Below are 17,310 nucleotides of genomic sequence, written 5' to 3' on the forward strand. Positions count from 1 at the left end.
CTTCGTGCGCCATCCAATTAGTTGGCTTATTTTTCAAGGGACAATGATGAAAGCCAAAAATCTCCTTCATTAACTGGTAAGAAAGGATGATGGGTCGACCGAGAAGGCGACAATGAAGTTGTGATCTATCGGCAGTGAAGTTCAAAGTGCAAAGGAACTCTAGAGTTAGCGGCTCGAGACCGGAATGAGACATTTTGGCATACTTGAGGAGGCCAAGCTGCTGAAGATATGTCTCAATTTGCTTATCCACCTTCAAAGTTCGCAACAAGGGCCACTGCAAGAAGCGGGGTTGGCTAATTGTCTTGTTCTTGAGTTCCTTATACCTCGTACCTTCCCATGCTTCAAAGATAGCGAAGGGGGCGCCATACAGATGCCGACTATCCTCCCGTGGTGTAGGAGGACGAGGAATGGGCGAAGAGTTGCCCCGCGCTTCGGTGTCGGGGTCAGAGGTGCCAATTGCCCGGCGCTTAGCACGGCGAGACATAACGTCGGCTGGCAGAGCCGCAGAATGCTACAGGCGGCGGTGGCAGGCAGGCGGCGGCGGCCGTAGCAGGGCGGCGGTGGCCGTTGGGCAGCGGTGGAGGGCTCAGCAGCGGCGGCTGCGGAGGTGCGAGGAGGATGGTGGCTGTTGACGCTAGAAGGCGGTCGGTGGTCGTGAATGACAGTGGGTGGGGTGGCGGTGGTGGGCTGCGGTGGTTGGCTCAGCAGCGGCGGCTGCGGAGGTGCGAGGAGGATGGTGGCTGGTGGTGGGCTGAGGTGGAGGGCTCAGCAGCGGCGGCTGCGGAGGTGCGAGGAGGATGGTGGCTGGCAGGCGGCGGCGGCCGTAGCAGGGCGGCGGTGGGCTGAAAGGTGGAGGGCTCAGCAGCGGCGGCTGCGGAGGTGCGAGGAGGATGGTGGCTGGTGGTGGGCTGAGGTGGGGAGTGAGGGTTGTAGTGATGGTGGCGGCGGTTGTGGCGGTGGCCGGAGTGGTGGTGACGGCGGTGGGCTGAAAGGTGGATGCGAGTGGGTATGGTGGGGAGTGAGGGGAGGTGCGGCTGGGGGGGTGGGGAGGGAAAAAGTGGGCTAGGGTTTAAAAGGGGCTGGGCTGACGGGCCGGGCCGAGTCGGGCTGATTGGGCTGGTTGGGCTGGGAGATGGCGGCGGCCGCCTACGAGGCGGCGGTGGCCGTGTGCGGCGATGGCCGGGTAGGCGGTGACGCCCACTAGGGTGATCGCAGGAGGTAGCGGGCGGGCGCCGTAGGTGGGCGGGCGCCGTATACGGCGGGCGCCGGCAGGCGGCGGTGGCCGCCCCTGTGCGTTCAGAATTTCGCCCAACTTCTTAGTATCCCAACAAAAACCTGTACCACAGTAAAAACAAGTCACAAACGCAGTAGAGCTCCCACAAAACGCGAATTACACAATTCCTAAAAAGATAACAAAAAGAAAAGAAAACAAAGGAAGGGAAAGAAGTGGGTTGCCTCCCACAAAAGCGCTCTAGTTATGGTCGAGAGCTCGACAAAAGGTAGGTCGGTTAAGAATCCGGATCATGAAGCACTTGTCTTTCTACCACAACGGAAGAATGATCATGCTCCAAGTAGGGCTTCACCCTATGTCCATTGACCGTAAATTGCTCATCTGTGCCTTCCTTGGTTAACACCACAACTCCGTGATTGAGCACTTCTTTGATGATGAACGGGCCAGTCCAACGGGACTTGAGTTTTCCGGGAAAGAGTTTCAACCGAGAGTTGAACAACAGTACTTTCATGCCCGGGTGGAAATCCTTTTGCACGATACGACGGTCATGTATTTTCTTCACTTTGTCTTTGTAGATGCGCGCATTCTCATATGCTTCATTGCGCAACTCGTCAAGTTCTTCCATTTGTAAGGCTCGGTGCTTCCCTGCGGATCGAAGGTCCAAGTTTGCGGCCTTGATAGCCCAATAGGCGCGATGCTCGATCTCGACCGGCAAATGGCAGGCTTTGCCATACACAAGACGGTAGGGACTCATCCCAAGAACTCCTTTGAATGCGGTCCGATATGCCCATAGGGCATCCGAGAGCTTGATGGACCAATCTTTGCGCGATGGTTGCACGGTCTTTTCAAGTATGCCCTTGATTTGCCGGTTGCTAGTTTCGGCTTGCCCCGAAGTCTGCGGATGATAAGGAGTTGCAACCTTATGGGTGATGCCGTTTTTTCTCATAAGCTTCTCAAACAATTTGTTGCAGAAGTGTTTTCCCCCATCACTAATGATAGCACGGGGGAAACCAAAACGGCACAAAATGTTCTCCTGCACAAACTTGAGGACAACATTAGCATCACAGGTCCTCGTGGGGATTGCCTCAACCCACTTGGACACATAATCAACCGCCAATAAAATATATTCAAATCCATAAGAAACGGGAAATGGCCCCATGAAATCGATGCCCCATACGTCGAAAATTTCCACAACTAAAATGTTGGTTAGGGGCATCTCATTCCTACGACCAATGTTTCCCACCCGTTGACAACGGTCACAAGCAAGATAAAATGAATGAGCATCCTTAAAGAGGGTTGGCCAATACAAACCAGATTGGAGAACTTTGTGGGCTGTCTTTTGTCCGCCGAAATGGCCTCCACAATGAGCGTCATGACACCACTGTAAAACTCGTTGTTGCTCTTCATTGGGCACACACCTTCGTATCACTTCATCCTTTCCCAACTTGAACAAGTAGGGGTCTTCCCAATAGTATTGCCTGCAAAGAGATAGAAAACGCTTCCTCTCTTGGGAAGTGAGGTTAGGTCGGAGTTCTCCACAAGCAAGATAATTGACAATATCTGCAAACCACGGGATTGAAGCCAATGCGTATGCATGCTCAAATGGGAAAGACTCATGAATAGCGGCATCGTGTGACTCTACCTCATTTTGTTCAAGTCTAGACAAGTGATCGGCCACAGAGTTTTCACTTCCTTTCCTATCCTTAATCTCAACATCAAATTCTTGCAACAATAAAATCCAGCGGATCAGACGTGGCTTAGCTTGGGATTTAGTCAACAAATATCTAAGAGCGGCATGATCACTATGTACAATTACTTTAGACCCGATAATATAAGCACGAAACTTATCTAAAGCAAAAACCACAGCAAGCAACTCTTTTTCAGTGGTGGTGTAATTCACTTGTGCACTATTGAGAGTCAAACTAGCATAGTAAATCACACGCAACATCTTATCAACACGTTGACCAAGAACCGCACCCACGGCGGAATTAGAAGCATCACACATGATTTCAAAAGGCATTGCCCAATCGGGTGCAACCACGACTGGAGCCGTGCTCAACTTGGACTTTAGCAACTCAAAAGCATGCATACAAGAATCATTGAAATCAAAAGGCACATCTTGGGCAAGTAATCGGCATAAAGGCTGACTAATCTTAGAAAAATCCTTAATGAAACGCCGGTAAAACCCGGCATGACCTAGGAAACTTCTAATCCCTTTTACATCAATAGGTGGAGGCAACTTTTGAATGACCTCTACCTTGGCTTTATCAACCTCTATGCCATTTTTAGACACGACGTGGCCAAGAACAATGCCACTAGTCACCATGAAGTGACTCTTCTCCCAACTTAAAGTCAACCCACTCATTATGCACCTTTGCAACACCAAATCGATTTTCGCCAAGCAATCATTAAAAGAGCAACCAAACACGGAAAAATCATCCATAAAGATCTCAACAAAATCACCTATCATTTCCGCGAAGATCGACATCATGCACCGTTGGAAAGTTCCCGGTGCATTGCACAAGCCGAACGGCATCCTCTTCCACGCAAAGGTGCCGAAGGGAGTGGTAAACGCCGTCTTGTCTTGGTCCTCTGGTGCAATGGCTATTTGGTAATACCCTGAAAGTCCATCAAGAAAACAATAAAAATTATGACCCGCTAAATGATCAAGCATTTGATCAATAAAGGGGAGGGGAAAGTGGTCCTTTTTGGTGGCTGCATTCAATTTCCTGTAGTCGATGCACATGCGCCATCCCGTCACGGGGCGGGTTGGCACCAACTCTTGATCGTCGTTAAGGATGACAGTGATCCCTCCTTTCTTCGGCACCACGTGCACCGGACTAACCCACTCACTATCGGCGATCGGGTAGATGATCCCTTCCGCCAATAGTTTAAGGATTTCCTTGCGAACCACCTCCATGAGGACTGGATTCAATCTCCTTTGGCCATCTCTCTTGGGCCTCGCCCCTTCCTCAAGGTGGATCCTGTGCATGCAAGTAGCAGGGCTAATGCCTTTGATATCAGCAAGGCCCCATCCGAAAGCTGCTTTGTTCTTCCGCAAAACCTCCATCAATGCCAACTCTTGCTCATGCGTAAGCTCGGCAGATATAATTACGGGCTTCTCCGCCTCTCCTTCCAAGTATACATACTTGAGATTCTTGGGGAGCTCCTTGAGCTCCAAGGTTGACTTCATCTTCGTGGCATAGTCCATCACCACGGCCTCATCAATGGGGAGCTTAGCTCTGCGGGCCCGCTCTCTTTCTTCATCCTCACGGGCAAACTCCTCCATGTCCGCAGACCCTGCAAAAACCTCAACAACCTCTTGCTCCTGCACAAAGAACATCTCGGCCAAGCCATCAATAGCATCAATGTAAGAACATTCATTAGTGAGCGAGGAAGATGGCATAGCACGATTATGATGCACAGAGAAAGACACTGACTCTCCTAACACAGTCATTTTAATTGTGCCATTTTTAACATCTATCAGTGTGTTAGTAGTTGCCATGAATGGTCTTCCTAGCAAAAGGGTATGTTCTTTGCCATTTTCGTGTACCTCTCCTATTTCCAAGACAACAAAATCCACAGGTACAATCAACCCACCCACTCGAACAAGGATATCCTCCACTACCCCATGAGGATACCTTACCGACCTATCGGCTAATTGCAAGCACATACGAGTGGGTTTCAAATTTCCTAACTCTAATTGCTTGAAAATAGAGTAAGGCATTAGATTTATTCCAGCCCCCAAATCTAGCATCCCCGAGGCCTCCTTACCATTCCCCAAAGCAATATTAATCACAAAGCTACCTGGATCTCGTTGCTTGGTCGGTAAGGGCTGTTGCATTATGGAGTTTGCAACCTCGGACACCAAAATCTTCTCGTTGTCCTCGAACCTCCTCTTCTTGGAGGCCAACTCTTTAAAGAACTTCAAGTAAGCTGGGACATTCCTGATCACGTCTAGCAATGGCAAGTTCACGTTGACCTTTGCCAACATGTTGTAGAAATCGGTGAACTGTTGGTCCAGCTTTTCATTCTTCAACCGGCTTGGGTAGGGGACCGGTGGCTTATATGGCTTGACAGCCTTGTGGAGCTTCACTTCGGGCTCCTTCTCTTTCTCCTTGTCCTCCTCTCTTGGCTGCAGCGGCTCCTTTACTTGTTTTTCCATGCGGGCTTCCTTGGGTGGTTCTTCCACGGGGGCTTCCACCTTGTTGTTCACCACTTTCCCACTGCGTAAAACAGTCACTGCTTGAGCTTGGTGAGGCTGCAATCCTTGTCCATGGAGCTTCCCTGGTTGTTGCTGCTGCTGCATCTGGTTCAATGTCCCGGAGAGCTGCCCAACGGTTGTCTCGAGACGCTTGATTGTAGCCGACTGGGACTCCATGCTCTGCTTGGTCATCTCCATAAAAGATTGCATGGTGTCCTCGAGAGTCGGCTTCTGCGGTTGGGCTTGCTTCTGAAACTGTTGGGGAGCAGTCTGAAATTGCTGCTGCTGCTGCTGAAAATTCCCCTGCTGCATAGGGAGTTGTTGGTACTGCTGATATTGCGGGGGCTGCTGCTGGTAAGCTTGAGGGTAGTTTTGCTGCTGAGGAAAGGGGAACTGCTGCTGAGGTGGGTAAAACTGCTGCTGATTCTGATACCCAAATTGCTGAGGAGGGCGGCGGAATTGATTGCCTTGATTTGGTCCCGACCCTTGGCCAGGCGCTTGGTTCCTCCATCCAGAATTCTGCTGAGTTCTCCACCCCGAGTTGGGATTCTGTTGCCCTTGATTAAACATGGGCCTCTGTTCAAATTGAGGTCTCCCCTGGTATCCCTGGGCAGCATAGACCTCTGCTTCCCCTTCAGGTGTGAACTCCCCCATTCGGTGGCACTCGTTGGTTCCGTGGCTAAAATCGCCACATATGCCACATCCTTCTGCTGACGGTGCCTGAGCTGGCGGTGCTTGAACTGGCGGTGATTGAACGGGTGGAGGCTCCACCTGGTTCATTCTTAGATGTTGAACTTGCCTCATCAAGTCCGCTACTTGCTTCTGCAGTTCATTGTTTGGGGCTACAGCATGGGCTTCGACCCTCCTTCCTCTGACTGATTTTTGTTGAGAACTCGCGGCAAGAGTGTTGAAGATCTCCTTGAGCTCATCAGCTGTCTTTCGGGCAATGTTGCCCCCTGCTGTGCTGTCCACCATGAACTGTGCCGTCTGAATCAATCCGTCATAGAAGAACTGCATCAACATGACGGGTGCTAACTGGTGCTGTGGGCACTGGCGGAGGAGCTCTTGGAATCTCTCCCAAGCCTCGTGGAGGGGCTCGTCAGCTCCTTGCAGGAAGTTCATTATCTGACTCCTAATCTCCTGAGTCTTGTGGTTGGGGTAGTACTTGAGCATGAACTTCTCGCACGCCTCTCCCCATGTAGTGATGGAGTTCGGCGGCAAGGACAATAACCACGTTCTCGCCCGGTCCTTGAGTGCATAGGGTAGGCACTTGAGTCTCAACTGATCTTCGGTGAGGTCCAACAGAGGGAAGGTCTGCACTTGAGTGCAGAAATCACGGACGAACTGTAGGGCGTCCTCGCTCGGCATCCCATAAAAGAGCGGCAGCAGGTTTGAATCGTTGGGCTTCAGATTATAATTCCGGACCGCCGTGGGAAGCACTATAGCTGAAGTGCTCGTAGTCCCAATAATTGGCCTGGAAAAATCTCCCATGTACTGGACATTCTGTTCCGCCATGACTTCTCGGTCAGGATTGGGCCGAGCTTCTTCTTCTCCTTCAGAGTGCAAGGACAGCGTATCTTCAACGGCCTCCAGGATGGGGTTGGAAGCAGTTCTCTGTGATTCCACAAGGTTTCTCGAACTGGACTCGGACTCCTCCTCCAGGCTTGAAAGGACCTCACGAGGTCGGTGAATGTTGTCAAAGTAAGGCACTAGCTTTCTCTTCAAGCTACGACGACCTTGCATACACAACACTAGCAAACCAAATCAAACGCACCGGAGGGAGAAAATAACCAAGTCAAAAGAAAGAAACAAAATAACACGAAAAATAATGCAACACAATCAAATGCCTAAAGCCTTCCCCGGCAACGGCGCCAAAATTTGACTCAACCCAAAACACCTAAGAGATTGACTCGCAATCGTACGAGGTCGTCCTAGTGTAATAAGCTCACCCAAGTCGTCTCTCAAGGAAGGCTAAGCAGGGCTTTAATTGTATTACTCACAAGAAACGGAAAGGAAACCTAAACACTCTAATCGGGTAGTTGGGTCTGGCTCTATCTCACACTCTATCACCAAGACATAAACGGAAGAAAGCAACAAACATTAACTAATGCAGTAGACATGTAACAACTAAGAACATAGAGATTAAACATTAAGCCTATCAACTAGGGTTTAAATCTAGTACTCTAAACAAAACGATCATAAACTCATAACAACGATTAATTGCTTCCTAGGCACGAAAACTAAGCAGGCATCAGATTCAAATTCAAAGATAGCTTTAATCACCATAAGAGAAATTCTAAGCATTCACAATTAAGAGAAATCTGTAGGCAAACGCAACGAACCAACGAAGCTCATAAATTATCAAGAGTCAACCACATCAATGAAAATAATCTAAGATCATCACATTCTTCAAAAGCATAAGCGAATAAAGAGACAACCAAAAGATTAAAATAAACTTAAGAGAATCAAGCGAGTTCTTACAAAACGTAGCGATCAAGTAAACTAATCTGATGGAAAGTTGATTGACATAAACGGTGATCCAATGAATCCCCAAAAGCATATGTTAATGTTTGAATCTCTAAAAACCAAGGAGAAAGTGTGGAAATCGCCCTAGAGGCTGCTGGAATCAGAATACTCGCCAAAAAACCCTAAAAATGGATTTTAAACCCATTGAAACGTAACTGCCGAAAAACGTGGGCGGCGGCCGCCTGGGAGGCGGCGGCCGCCGCAGGCGGCGGCCGCCGCCCTACGGCGCCGCCGCCTACCCCCTTCGCAGCTCTTCTCCAATCAGCAACAGGCGGGCGCCGCCAGGCGGCGGGCGGCGCCGAGGCGGCGGCCGCCGTGAGGCGGCGGTGGCTGCTCCAATGCTCTTCAAAACGGCCTCCAAAACTTCTAAAACTCGCCCGAGAACCAGATAACCTGCAAGTAACACCCAAGAGCACAAAAGATGAACGAGCAAGTAAAAGAAGATACTTTAAGGCACAGAGCATGCTCGAAAAAGTGCTGAAACATACAAAATGAACACTCAGAAATGAGGTAAACAAGTAGTCATAAGTATATGTACATATATATTATTTAATGTTATCCTATTACAAGATGATGCATATGTAGTCCTTATTTATTTATTTATTTAAGTAATAATAACTATATATATATAAGTCTTCCTCGTTATTTATGTTAGTGAGTGGTGATTTCATTCTACCAAATACATATTGTAATTGTTGTATGCAAATATAGGATAATTTGTAACATTACCTAGAAAGGGGAATATGCAATTTAGAATAAGTTCCAACATGACGAAGAGGGAACAACACCGAATCTTTGCTTGAAACGCCTAGGGTTTTGCGCCGCCGCCGTCTTTGCTTGATCTCTTGGTTTTCCGACGCCGCTGACCCCGGCTTTGGCTTTCTCCGGGGTTTGGCGGCATGGCCTCCGTTCCTTTAGGCCCCGTTTCCCCGACTTCTGTTCCCGGTTCTCACAATCTTGCCCTCGTCGTGCATGGCGACATGGGGCTACCTTCCGTGAATCAGCAAAATCCTTCTGCTCGAGAGGAATTATCTGTTTTGCCTGATTCTTCCAGTTTGCCTGCACAGCCCTCAGCGGAGGGTCTTAAAAATACTAAACCTAATCGTTCCTATGCAGCAGCAACTAGGGTTTCGATGCCCAAGCCACCTGATGTGCTTGCCCAGGATTTCTGTGCTTTACATCCACACTCCACGGGGGAGAAGTTGATCCTGGATATCCCAGACTCTCTGTATCAAAAGCAGCTTAAGGATTTTCAGTTTGCTCTTCATTCACGGCTCTTAATGAATAAGGGGGGCACGCCTCGTAACGTTATGGAGATTCACTCTGATTTGGCCAATCTTTGGCAACCAGAAAGTCCTTTTAGGGTCGTCCCTTTGGGCAAAGGTTTCTTCACACTCCAATTCAGTACGGAGGTTGATATGCTCAAAACCAAGGCTAGAACTACCTGGAAATTGCCTTTTGGGATTTTCCGTATCAGGGAATGGACTCCGTATTTCGACCCCTACAAGGAAGCTTCCACACTCTCTCATGTCTGGATGAGGATTTACTATTTGCCTCATGAATTTTGGCATCCAGATGTTGTTGCAGGTATTGCTCGCTCGGTTGGCACCCCGATCAAGATGGATGGTTTGACCTATTCTGCAGCGGTGGGGAGTTTTGCAAGGGTCCTAGTGGAGATGGATGTCTCCAAAATTGTGCTAAATGGTTTAACGTTGATGCGTGGTGGGAATACGTTTGATGTGGAATTTGATTATGAAAATCTTCCTTATTACTGCGGCATATGTAGAAAGGTGGGACATTCAGTTGACAGATGCTTCAAAAGACCTACTGATGATAAAGGTAAGGAGAAGGTTTTTACTAATGATTTGGCCCCCGTCAAGTCTGTGGCTCCGGAAAAGGTCGGAAATGTGTTAAAGGAGAAAGCACCGCTGGGAGAGGATGTTTTTCATCCAGCTCGCAAAAGAAATCTTGGGAGAAAGAGGCAGCAGTGGAAAACGAAAGTTCCGGAAGCTCGTTGCAATAATTCGTTTCAACCTTTAGAAGTGGATTCGGATACGGAGGTGGTTTACGAGGAGGCTGACCCTAAAAATGGGGATGCTATTAACATTGAGAATACTAATCTTAAGAAGAATGCTGATGTAGGCAACCCTCAGCCTGAAACCGCACAGAAGGGAAACTTGATTGCCTCACAGGAATTTCAACAAGCAGCTGGTGACTATGGAGACAAACATGGGGCTGTTCCAGTTAGTTCTGTTGATCAGCATGCCGAACCGGATTCGGTCATCATCACTTCGGCCGAAAGAATTATTGATGATGATACTACAACTAAGGTCCTTTTGCAGGGTGAGAAGCAGATCTCCCCCTCCTCTCAGGCTTTGCAGCATACAGGTGGTGGGGTTGGAGATGGGATTTTAGACACTCCTTGCTCGGCGCTAGAAGATACTCAGCAGCGTCTCTCTTCTTCACTCGCTTTGGCGAAGTCTCATGCCGTGGGACTTTTTGGAGGCACGAGCGCTGGTCCAGCTGGTTCGGACGGGGTTTTCAGATCAGGGGATGGGATAAACTCGGAGACGCCTAATGCTCGTACGAAAGCTTTCCTGGCTCGTGTGAAGGAAGCTAATGCTAATGGTCTTCCTCTTAATGCTTTTTCCACGACTTCCAGGACTTCGACGCCTTTATTTGCAATGGATGCGGTAAGCACTAAAAGATGGGGCGATGTTATGACTGAAGAGTCAGCTAAAGCTGTTATTCCTTACTCTGAGGAAGAGCAGTTAATCAATTTTCAATGAATATTCTTTCTTGGAATATTCGGGGCGTGAATTCCATCGCCCGCGATATTTTACACAGTTATTGTGTGTCTCACTCTCCTTCTCTGATTGGTCTCTATGAACCTAAAGCTAATTTCAGTAATGTTCCTGCCTCTTTCTGGCATTCGCTGAACGTGCAGCCGGTGCATCAAAACTACCGTGAGGAACATGCTTCAAATATTTGGGTTTTCGCCTCCCCAGACTTTATCACGGATGTGGTCTTTTCCTCGGAGCAAGTGGTTGTGATTAGGATTCATGCTTCAGCCCCGTTCCTTGTTGCTTTTGTGCATGCTAGTTGCAATTATATAACTCGTCGTATCCTCTGGGAGGAGTTGTCGATTTACTTGACTGATGAGATCATTGTCATTGGTGATTTTAATGCCATTCTTGGGTCTCACGAAAGACGGGGCAGACGTCACCCCAGTTCGATTGCTTGCCGGGATTTTAGAGCTTTCATAGACGACAACTCGCTTATTCAACCGGTCTCCTCGGGCCCTTATTACACTTGGACTGATAGGCGACGTTTTCCATGCACCACGGAGTCGGTGCTGGATCGGGTCCTTATTTCTCCCTCGATGGATGACGTTTGGGACTCTATTAGCTATAGAGTGCTTCCGCGCTTAGGCTCTGACCACTCTCCTATACTTCTCAGCTGTGCTTTGGCTACGCCGGCAGTACATAAGCATTTTCGGTTTTTAAACATGTGGTGCTCCCATCCCGGATTCATGGATTTTGTGCGTCACTCTTGGTCTCAAGAGACTAATTTTCCTTGCCCTATTGTGAGAGTGATGAGAAAGCTTAAACGCTTACGTAAGGAGCTGAAAATTTGGAACCGAGATATCTTTGGCAACTTCAACATTTCTCTGGCTGATCTCTATACTCAGCTGAGTTCTTTGCAGGAAGAGATTGATAGTTCGGGCTATACTGATGATTTGTTTGACCAGGAGATTCAAATTCAGGCTTCCATTAGCACCATGCTTACGAGGCAGTCTTCTTTGTTGCGGCAACAAAGTCGCATTACTTGGCTCTCGGATGGTGACCGTAACACAAAATTTTATCAGAAGATGGTTAAGTATAGACGTTCTCGCCTCAACATAAAGCAGCTCATTGTTGATGATGTGGTGATCGAAAATCATGATGCCATGGCTGGACATGTGGTCCAATTCTATGTGGATCTGTTTGCTGCTCAACCTACGGTGGTGGATAGGTCCTGGATCCACCAACATGTTCCTTCCCTTGTCACCGCGGATCATGGGACTGCACTCGTTGCTTGCCCGGTTGAAGAAGAGATTCGGGCGGCGGTTTTCTCGATGAACAGTAACAGTACCCCAGGTCCAGACGGTTTTAATGGCAAGTTCTTTCAGGTGGCTTGGGAGATTATAAAAATGGTTATCACAGCGGCCGTGCAATGTTTCTTTACTCGAAATTATCTGCCGGTGGGTCTTAATTCCAATTTTCTCACTCTTCTTCCCAAGAAGAAGGATGCTTTGTCTATTTCGGATTATCGGCCTATTGTTCTTGGGAATTTTCTGTTCAAGATCATTACTAAAGTCTTAACTACTAGACTTAATGAGATTGCCCCCTCTATTATTTCGCCAAACCAGTTTGGGTTTGTTAATGGGCGTTCGATTCATGAGGCTATTCTTCTTGCTTCAGAAGGAGTTAATTGCATGAATCGTTCTCTTAAGGGGAATAATTTGGCTCTGAAGGTGGATATCAAAAAAGCTTTTGATACTTTGAACTGGGATTTTGTGGATGTGGTGTTACAGGCGTTTGGTTTTCCTGCTACCTTCAGAAATTGGATCCAAATTATTTTTGATTCTGCCCGGATTTCCATTATGTTCAATGGCACGATCCACGGATTTTTTTTGTGCGGTCGAGGAGTTAGGCAGGGTGATCCATTATCCCCTATCATTTTCGGTTTAGCTGAAGATGTCTTGAGCAGACTGTTCCTTCATGCGGCTGACAATAGCTTTATTTCTCAGATGCGTATGTCGCGACAGTTGCTTTTTCCTTCACACTTATTGTATGCAGATGACATTCTTCTCTTTTGCAGAGCGTCAAGGAGATCTTGTGTGATGATTAATTCTATCTTAAAGATATATGCTGGCGTGTCGGGGCAACATTGTAATATTGCTAAATCGACCATTTATTTTGGGAAAGGGGTTTCTACCCCGAGGAAGCGAAGAATTCAGCGTGTTCTTGGGTTTGCAGCTGCCTCGCTTCCGTTTACCTACCTAGGGGTGCCGGTGTTCACGGGACGGGCCTCTTTCTCAAAACTTCGTAAGACAAAGGACTTTATTCTCTCAAAGTTCTCTCGTTGGAAAGGTCTTCATCTTTCTATGGCTGGACGTGTTTGTTTGGTCTCTTCGATTATTCAAAGTACGGCGGTGACATAGTATGCTTATTTATAAATGGCCAATGGGGTTTTTGAATGAGTTGGATAAGGCATGCAGGTCGTTTATTTGGACTGGTTGCAGCACGACCACTGCTCGATCTTCGGTGGCGTGGCATCGGGTTTGTGCGCCTAAGGTTATGGGCGGTCTGGGTGTTAGAAGCTTCAGAGATATAAACCGTAGCTTCATGTTTCGCTTATGCTGGCAGATTCTGAAGGGGCAATCTTTGGGGTTTGAGCTTTTCCGCCAACGATATCTCTCTCCAGTCCTTCGCGCGAAATCTCGCTGGTTCTCCTCTACTATTTGGCTTGGTGTTCGAGAGCCAATGCAACAGATTGTGGACGATACTTTCTGTATCCTGGGAAACGGTGACTCCATTTTATTTTGGCTCGACAATTGGTTAGGCTATAAATTGGTGGATAAGCTGCATATTCCGCATTACATGTTCCCGTTTCTTTCTCAACAGGTGTCGGATTATTACTTTGAGGATACTTGGCACTTCACCGACTCTTTTATTGAAGCCTTCCCGGAAGTGGCCTTTGATATCATCTCCGTTCCCCTTGCTAATAATATCGATGATAGGGCTTGGACTCACTCACGTTTCGGTGAGATTACGGCTTCTCTGGCGTTTGATTATCTTGCTCCCTCTTACCCAGTTGTTGATTGGGGTAAATGGATCTGGGCTGCTTTTATTCTGGTTCGTCGTTCGATCACGTGCTGGAGAGTGATCTTGGGGCGCATGCCTACTACTAATGCTCTTCGATGTTGTGGGTTCGTTGGGCCCAGCTTCTGCCCGCTTTGTCGCCGAGCGCCAGAAAGCATTGACCACATTTTTTGGGAATGTAGTTTTGCGAAGGAAATTTGGAGCATCTTCTTTTCTTGGTTTGGGGTTGAAGTGCCTTTGATTTATGATGTGGGAAGCTTGATTATTCAGGCCATGAGATTTGAAGCTAGCGCACAGGTGACCAACCTTTGGAGGCTTGGAGTTGTCACGATGATTTGGGGACTGTGGTCTGCTCGCAACAAGATGGTGTTCCATGATGTACAACCGACGCGACAGGCGATGATCAGCCCGCTCTTCCTCTCTTTCAAAGAGACTTCGAGCAACTTTCGACTAGGCTGTATGGCGAATTCTGTTAGTGAGTTGCAGGTGCTCCGCCGTGTGAAAGTCGCGGGCAATCCAAGGCCACCTCCGACAACTATTGATGTTTGTTGGAAGCTTCCGCCGCCGCTTTGGCTCAAAGCTAATATTGATGGTTCCATCAGGGGAGAACCGACTACCATGCATGCGGGAGGGGTGATTCGGAATGCTTTTAACTCGGTGATTGCATGCTATCATTTCTCAGCGGGACCTGGATTCCCCTTCGAAGCAGAACTCTTGGCGCTTTTGATTATTCTGGAACGAGCTGCTGCCAATAATTGGTATAATCTTTGGATAGAGTCGGATTCTACTTACGTCGTCAACATTTTTAACAACCGCTCTTCCCCTGTGCCGTGGCATTTCCGTGGACGTTGGCTTGCTGCTCTTAAGGGTGTCGTCAGCTTTACTATCATTTGTTCTCACATCTTTCGGGAAGGTAATAAAGTTGCGAATTTCATGGCGTCTTCGGTCTCTCATGAAGGTTTCTGGTATCATTCGCTGCCGGAGATCTCACAGCTGGTGCATGAGGACGTTCACTCCACTTTTGTTAGAATGGGGCGCTAGTGTGCTGGTGCGTCGTTGGCGTTTTTTGTTTGGTTTTCCCTGTGTCGTTGGATTGGGCCGAGAAACTTGGAGGTGATGGTTCGGCCGGAACTTCTGAAGCCTTCTCTTCCGCTCATCCAATGTGGTTTTTTGTTTTCTGTTTCCCTCGTTTTTTGAGGTTTTGACGCTGCTTCTCCCCGGAGTTTGGGGTTTTTTGCTTTTTCCTTTTCTCTAATAAAATTCTTAATTCAGCAGTAATTGTTGTATATGTTTTAGTATTTAAAATATATTTGATTAGTAAATTATTAGTAATAATAGAAAAAGATTTTATTTACATTTATAGATCCATCTTCATGTGCATTCTTTGATTAAACATATCTTAATTATGATTTCATAATTCATTTTAGGAACGGCGCGCGAGACTTGATTATTTAATTGCGAGTTTTATCCAAGAAAGGTTAAAGTGGGGTTATAACGTTTATCCTTATTATACGTTTTACTCAATTTATATGTGTGAGAAGCAGGCAGAGCCTCCGGGCTATGAGACAGAAAGTTATAACCTACGGGTTATATGAGACAAAAAGTTATAGCCTACGGGTTATATGAGACAGAAAGTTATAACCTACGGGTTATATGAGACAGAAAGTTATAGCCTACGGGTTATATGAGACAGAAAGTTATAACCTACGGGTTATATGAGACAGAAAGTTATAGCCTACGGGCTATAAGAGACAGAAAGTTATAGCCTACGGGCTATATGAGACATAAAGTTATATAGCCTTCGGGCTAAGAGACAGAAAGTTATTGCTTTCGGGCAATATGAAAGAGCAGACAGTTTTCTTTGCACTTATATTTTGTTGTGATTCTTATAATATGGATAAATGCACCCCACTGAGTTTATTGTACTCACCCCAAAACAATATCTTTTTCAGGAGATGACTCGGGCGATGGGAGGCGGGGCGAATGATGGTCAAAGATGAAAGAAGAATAATATTTTATTTTCAATTAGAATAAAGACTCAATTTATGATGTTTAATCACATTTTCTCCGTTGGATTTGAATTTTAGTTATTTAAGTATTGAAATCTTATTATTTTTATTCAAAGTGCATTTTATTATTTTAAAGAAAATTGGGGCGTCACATATAAGCTCTTCAAAATAAACTTAGCCAAACACCCTCTAAGTCCGACGTTCTTGTCAAAATTTTCACGGAAACTTTAATGATTTTCGGTTATATTTTAAAATCTTAATAATCCCTGTTTGAAACAGATGTTTGTTTTCCTTAATCTCAATTTTGTCCCAAATAAATCAAATTCAAATAGTGAATACAAGTGCACGCTCAATTATTTTTTCATGTATCATGGTGAACTCCGACAAAAGGTCAAGGTACAAAGTAATATGTTACTGAAGTAGAAGTATCAACCAATCTTTGGTGGTCTAACAACTTTGCCGGAGGAATCGATGAAGATCCGAACCCGATCCGTGCGAAAATCCATTGTCACAAACGAATCGGAAGGCACCACGTGGACTTGTGTGCCGGTGGCGACCTCTTCCTTTATCTTCTTTTCTGCTACTTCAGTGGTGAGCCCAACGACTTCTGGCCATGCTGTTTTTCCCGGTTGATTTCCGGATTCTCCTACACCAATATAACCAATAATCACTTTAAAACAAAATACAACTAATTTACGAAAAAATCAAGAGTTCTCAAAAAAACTTATTTTCATAAGTATACAAATAAATAGTCGATCACCTTGAGGAGCCTCTTTTGGTTGGTTGTGTTTCTCAGCCATTAGCTCTCAGCTAGGAATGAACGATCTTATCACAAGATTTCTCAATATTTATTGTAGAGAATAGTAGTAGTATATATAGTAGTAAACGAGGTCAGTGTTTTCTTTAAATAATTATATGCCCTTTTGCTTAGACGAGAAGCTAAATAAAATATGTTCATATGTATTATCGATGCCGGTCAAGCATAACTGGATATTGCCATAGATATCTGCAGTCCTCTATCAAACTAGTAAACACATAGCCACCTACATATAGCAACACTTGATCTTATATTTTCATGATATTTTATATCAAATGGACAATTGAAAGTTCGATTGAGCATACTTGTACAAATTATCGATTTAATCCTCAATAGCAATATATATATATATATATATATATATATATATATATATATATATATATATATATATTAAAAGAGAAATAAATGTCAATAAAATCAATTTTAAGGGTATAAAATTAAGGAAAAAATTAGAATCACCACCAAACCACTTAAAATTAATTGATTGCAAAACTGCCGGTACTCTAAACAAAATAAGATAATTAAATATCTCATAAAACAATATATATATATATATATATATATATATATATATATATATATATATATATATATATATATATATATATATATAGGAATAGGATCATATAGTATCCAACCTTATGGTGTACGTA

At 45.9% G+C, this 17,310-nt stretch overlaps 1 protein-coding gene and 1 non-coding gene across 2 annotated transcripts; one reads left to right on the plus strand and one right to left on the minus strand.

Moving 5' to 3' along the window:
• Positions 1–6,468: 6,468 nt before the first annotated feature.
• Positions 6,469–6,574, plus strand: LOC131002059 (small nucleolar RNA R71). The gene has a single exon (XR_009094140.1). It is a non-coding gene; the product is annotated as a small nucleolar RNA R71 (small nucleolar RNA).
• Positions 6,575–16,179: 9,605 nt separating this feature from the next.
• On the minus strand, positions 16,180–16,747 carry LOC130996841 (subtilisin inhibitor CLSI-I-like). Its single transcript, XM_057922109.1, has 2 exons — positions 16,598–16,747; positions 16,180–16,483 (listed from the first exon to the last, which is right to left on the minus strand). The coding sequence occupies exons 1-2, from the start codon at positions 16,635–16,637 to the stop codon at positions 16,266–16,268; spliced, it is 258 nt and encodes an 85-aa protein (XP_057778092.1). The 5' UTR covers positions 16,638–16,747; the 3' UTR covers positions 16,180–16,265.
• Between the last annotated feature and the right edge of the window lie 563 nt (positions 16,748–17,310).

This window comes from Salvia miltiorrhiza, chromosome 8 (genome assembly GCF_028751815.1).
Source record: "Salvia miltiorrhiza cultivar Shanhuang (shh) chromosome 8, IMPLAD_Smil_shh, whole genome shotgun sequence".
Taxonomy (NCBI): Eukaryota; Viridiplantae; Streptophyta; class Magnoliopsida; order Lamiales; family Lamiaceae; genus Salvia; species Salvia miltiorrhiza.

Bases quoted from the DNA above. Each gene is read 5' to 3' on its own strand.
- LOC130996841 (XM_057922109.1), bottom strand. From the start codon at position 16,637: ATGGCTGAGAAACACAACCAACCAAAAGAGGCTCCTCAAG. The intron at 16,484-16,597 runs GTGATCGACTAT...ATATTGGTGTAG, and splicing joins ACCAAAAGAGGCTCCTCAAG to GAGAATCCGGAAATCAACCG.